The sequence below is a fragment of the Nicotiana tabacum genome, chromosome 14, assembly GCF_000715075.1.
Source record: "Nicotiana tabacum cultivar K326 chromosome 14, ASM71507v2, whole genome shotgun sequence".
Lineage (NCBI taxonomy): Eukaryota > Viridiplantae > Streptophyta > Magnoliopsida > Solanales > Solanaceae > Nicotiana > Nicotiana tabacum.
The window spans coordinates 21988840-21992313 of record NC_134093.1 but is presented as its reverse complement, the minus strand read 5'-3'; the positions used below and the strand labels follow the sequence as shown (position 1 = coordinate 21992313).

The window sequence follows — 3474 nt, the reverse complement described above, 5'->3', positions numbered from 1 at the left end:
GGTTTGTAGGCCTGGTATGTATAATTTGGTGGTTTGTCAGCTGTAGTAGCTATGACGGCCTTTTCAGCCTAGCTTTATATTGATGTTTAGTTAGCGCTAGTTTTCATTCAGTTTTATATTTTGCTTCGCAAATTGTCTTGCAAGGTGGCCCCATGGCCAAAGTATGACATTATGTGTTCAGAGTCCCTTAGTCGCAATTTGGTACGCCAGGTTAGGTGAGGCACCGGGTGCTTGTCTCGCTCCTAGGTTCGGGGCATGACAAGGGCCCATGGGCTTTGTTATTGGTATGATGAGAAGTACACTCCCAACCATAAGTGTAATAAAAGAAAGCAATTATTCATTCTTGAATTGGATGAAGGAACAGAAGATGAAGAGTGGGAGGAGAATTTGGTGGATGAGGAGACCTTTGAGGAATCAACACTCAATCCTCAAGTGTCTATGCACGCACTAAATGGCACCAGTGATTATAGGACCATGAGGGTAAAAGGAGCTGTAAAAGGCAAAATGGTACATGTTCTAATTAATTCTGAATCAACCCACAATTTCATGGATTTGTCGTAGCCAAGCGATTGGGGTGTAAACTAGACAATATTACTCCCTTTGCAGTGGCTATAGCTGATGGCAATAAAGTTCACAACTCTGTGATGACTCAGGGGGTGACATGGAAGATGCAAGGTATGGATTTCAGGGCTGACATGCTGGTCATTCCATTAGGTGGTGCAGATGTGGTATTGCAAATACAATGGCCGATCACACTAGGTGACATAAGGTGGAACTTCAAATTACTAAGGATGGAATTTCAAATTGGGGGTAGGAAGGTTTCTCTAAGAGGTAGTCAACCTAGAACCTTCAAGGTAGTAGCTAATGTTAGGATGCAGAAGATGCTTAAGAAACCAAGCCAAATCAACATGCTTTCAGTAGCTTTCATTCAACCAGCTGGAGAAGCTAAACCAACCTTGTGCTCTCAGGAAGTGCAAGCACCAGAAGAATTGCAGCAGATCCTATTTGAAGTGCCCAGCAAACTACCTCCCCACAGGAATCACGACCATAGGATTGTATTGAAAGAAGGGACATCACCAATCAATGTAAGACCTTACAGATATCCAGCTTGCCATAAAGATAAGGTTGAGAGAATGATCAAAGAGATGCTAGAATCTGGCATCATCAGGTCAAGTATGAGTCCTTTCTCTTCTCATATTGTTATGGTTAATTAAAAAGATGGTACATGGAGACTTTGTATAGACTATAGGAAGTTAAATGATTGTACTATCAAAGATAAATTTCCTATTCATATGATTGAAGAGTTATTGGATGAACTAGGGGGATCAAAATACTTTTCTAAGTTGGATTTAAGATCTGGTTATCACCAGATTAGAATGACTGATCATGACATTGAGAAAATAGCTTTTAGATCTCATCATGGCCATTATTAAGAACAGCCCCCACGTTCAACCCCCCTCTTTAGATCTATGCCCTTTGAATTGACAAACGCACCTTTAACATTCCAAAGTCTAATGAATGAGATTTTTCAGCCTTTTCTAAGGAAGTTCATTCTAGTATTTTTTTTATGGCATTCTCATCTACATCCCTTCATGGTCTAAGCATTTGATACACTTGCAGCAAGCTTTTGATATCTTACAAGGAAACCAGTTATTTGTTAAGATCAACAAATGCTCTTTTGGGAAGACTGAAGTTGACTATCTGGGACATATCATCACTCAAACAGGAGTTACTGCTGATCCAGAGAAGGTGAAGGTAATGATGAGTTGGCCTACTCCTCAAACTATCAAAGTAGTGATGATTTCTGGGACTAACAAGGTATTACAGAAGACTTATGATGGGTTATGGAATGATTGCAAGACCTCTCACAGAGCTGCTGAAGAAAGACAAGTTCAAGTGGACTGGAGAAGCCACAGAAGCTTTCCTGAAACTGAAGCAGGCTATGAGCACTACACCTACTCTTTGGAGTTTGTCATCGAAGTTGATGCTTGTGGGGTAGGTATTGGAGTTGTTCTGATACAGGCTGAGCACCCGTTAGCCTATATGAGCAAGGCCCTTAGCACAAAACATCAACAACTATCAGTATATGAGAAGTAAATAAAACATGTTGTTACTGCTATTGACAAATGGAGACCTTAATTGATTGGGAGGCATTTTGTTATTAAAACAGACCACCAGAACCTCAAATATTTGATGGAAAAAAGAATCTCCACTCCAAGCCAACACAAGTGGCTGGCCAAACTGACGTGATATAATTACTCTATTGTGTATAAGAAAGGAAAGGAGAACATTATAGTTGATGCTCTATCCATGTGCCATGTGTAAGAATCTCAACTGCATACATTGACCACAATCATCTCTGATTTCTTACTGAGGATTCAAGAGTCATACAAAGGGGACCCACACCTAGAGAAATTGCTAGTTCAACTTCAAACAGATCCTCTCTCTAATCCAGTTTACATGTTACAGGAGGGTGTACTCTACAGAAAAGGAAAAATAGTGGTAGGATTTGATCCCATTTTACGAAAGAAAATATTGCAATTCTCACATGATTCAGCCATGGGTGGACACTCTGGGATGGATGCTACCTTGTTCAGGATCAACAGAGTGTACTACTGGGCCAAGATGAAACAAGATGTCTACAAGCATATTCGAAACTATGAGGTATGCCAAAAATACAAAGGGGAAAATGTCATCTATCTAGGGCTCCTACAACCTCTTCCAATACCTGAGAAGGTTTGGCAAGACATTAGTCTAGACTTCATTGAGGGACTTCCCAAATCTCATTAGAAATCAGTCATATTGGTGGTGGTGGATAGACTGAGCAAGTATGCTCAATTTATTGTATTGGCACATCCTTACACTGCTTCTACAGTCGCCCAAGTCTTTCTTGACAATATGTACAAGCTCCATGGTCTACCTCAAACAATAGTGAGTGATAGGGATATCATTTTTCTGAGAAAATTCTGGCAAGCTCTATTTGAGACACAGGGAGTACAGTTGCATCACTCTAGTGCCTATCATCCACAATCCGATGGACAAATAGAGGTGGTGAACAAGTGTGTGAAAGGATACCTTAGATGCATGTGCAATGATCAACCTAAAAATGGCTACAATGGCTGCCCCTTGCAGAATTGTGGTATAATATGAATTATCACACTGCTATCAAAATGACTTATTTTGAAGTTCTTTATGGGCAGAAGCCACCTACTCACATGCCTTACATAGCTCATACCTCTATGGTGGATCAAGTAGATAGAAGCCTACAAGCTAGAGAATCTACCATACGACTTCTCAAACACCATTTACAGTTGGCTCAATGTAGAATGAAGGCACATGCATACAAGAAGAAATCTCCCAGAACTTTTACTGTTGGTGATATGGTTTTCGTGAGACTTCAATCTTACAGGCAAATGTCTCTCAAAGGTCATTCCTATTACAAGCTCAGTCCCAAGTACTTTGGCCCTTTCAAGG

The 3474-nt window shown here is 40.5% G+C and overlaps 1 protein-coding gene across 1 annotated transcript; it reads left to right on the top strand.

The window, feature by feature from the left end:
* The first annotated feature begins 255 nt into the window (after positions 1 to 255).
* LOC142168844 (uncharacterized) lies at positions 256 to 3150 on the top strand. Its single transcript, XM_075230006.1, has 5 exons — positions 256 to 499; positions 607 to 1205; positions 1621 to 2093; positions 2376 to 2664; positions 2791 to 3150. Exons 1-5 carry the CDS (start codon positions 256 to 258, stop codon positions 3148 to 3150), a joined length of 1965 nt encoding a protein of 654 aa, XP_075086107.1.
* Positions 3151 to 3474: the final 324 nt, after the last annotated feature.

Coding starts and splice junctions, on each gene's coding strand:
- LOC142168844 (XM_075230006.1), top strand. CDS start 256: ATGACAAGGGCCCATGGGCTTTGTTATTGGTATGATGAGAAGTACACT. Junction 500..606: donor GGTAAAAGGAGCTGTAAAAG/GCAAAATGGTAC, acceptor CTCCCTTTGCAG/TGGCTATAGCTGATGGCAAT. Junction 2,094..2,375: donor CAACTATCAGTATATGAGAA/GTAAATAAAACA, acceptor TTTCTTACTGAG/GATTCAAGAGTCATACAAAG.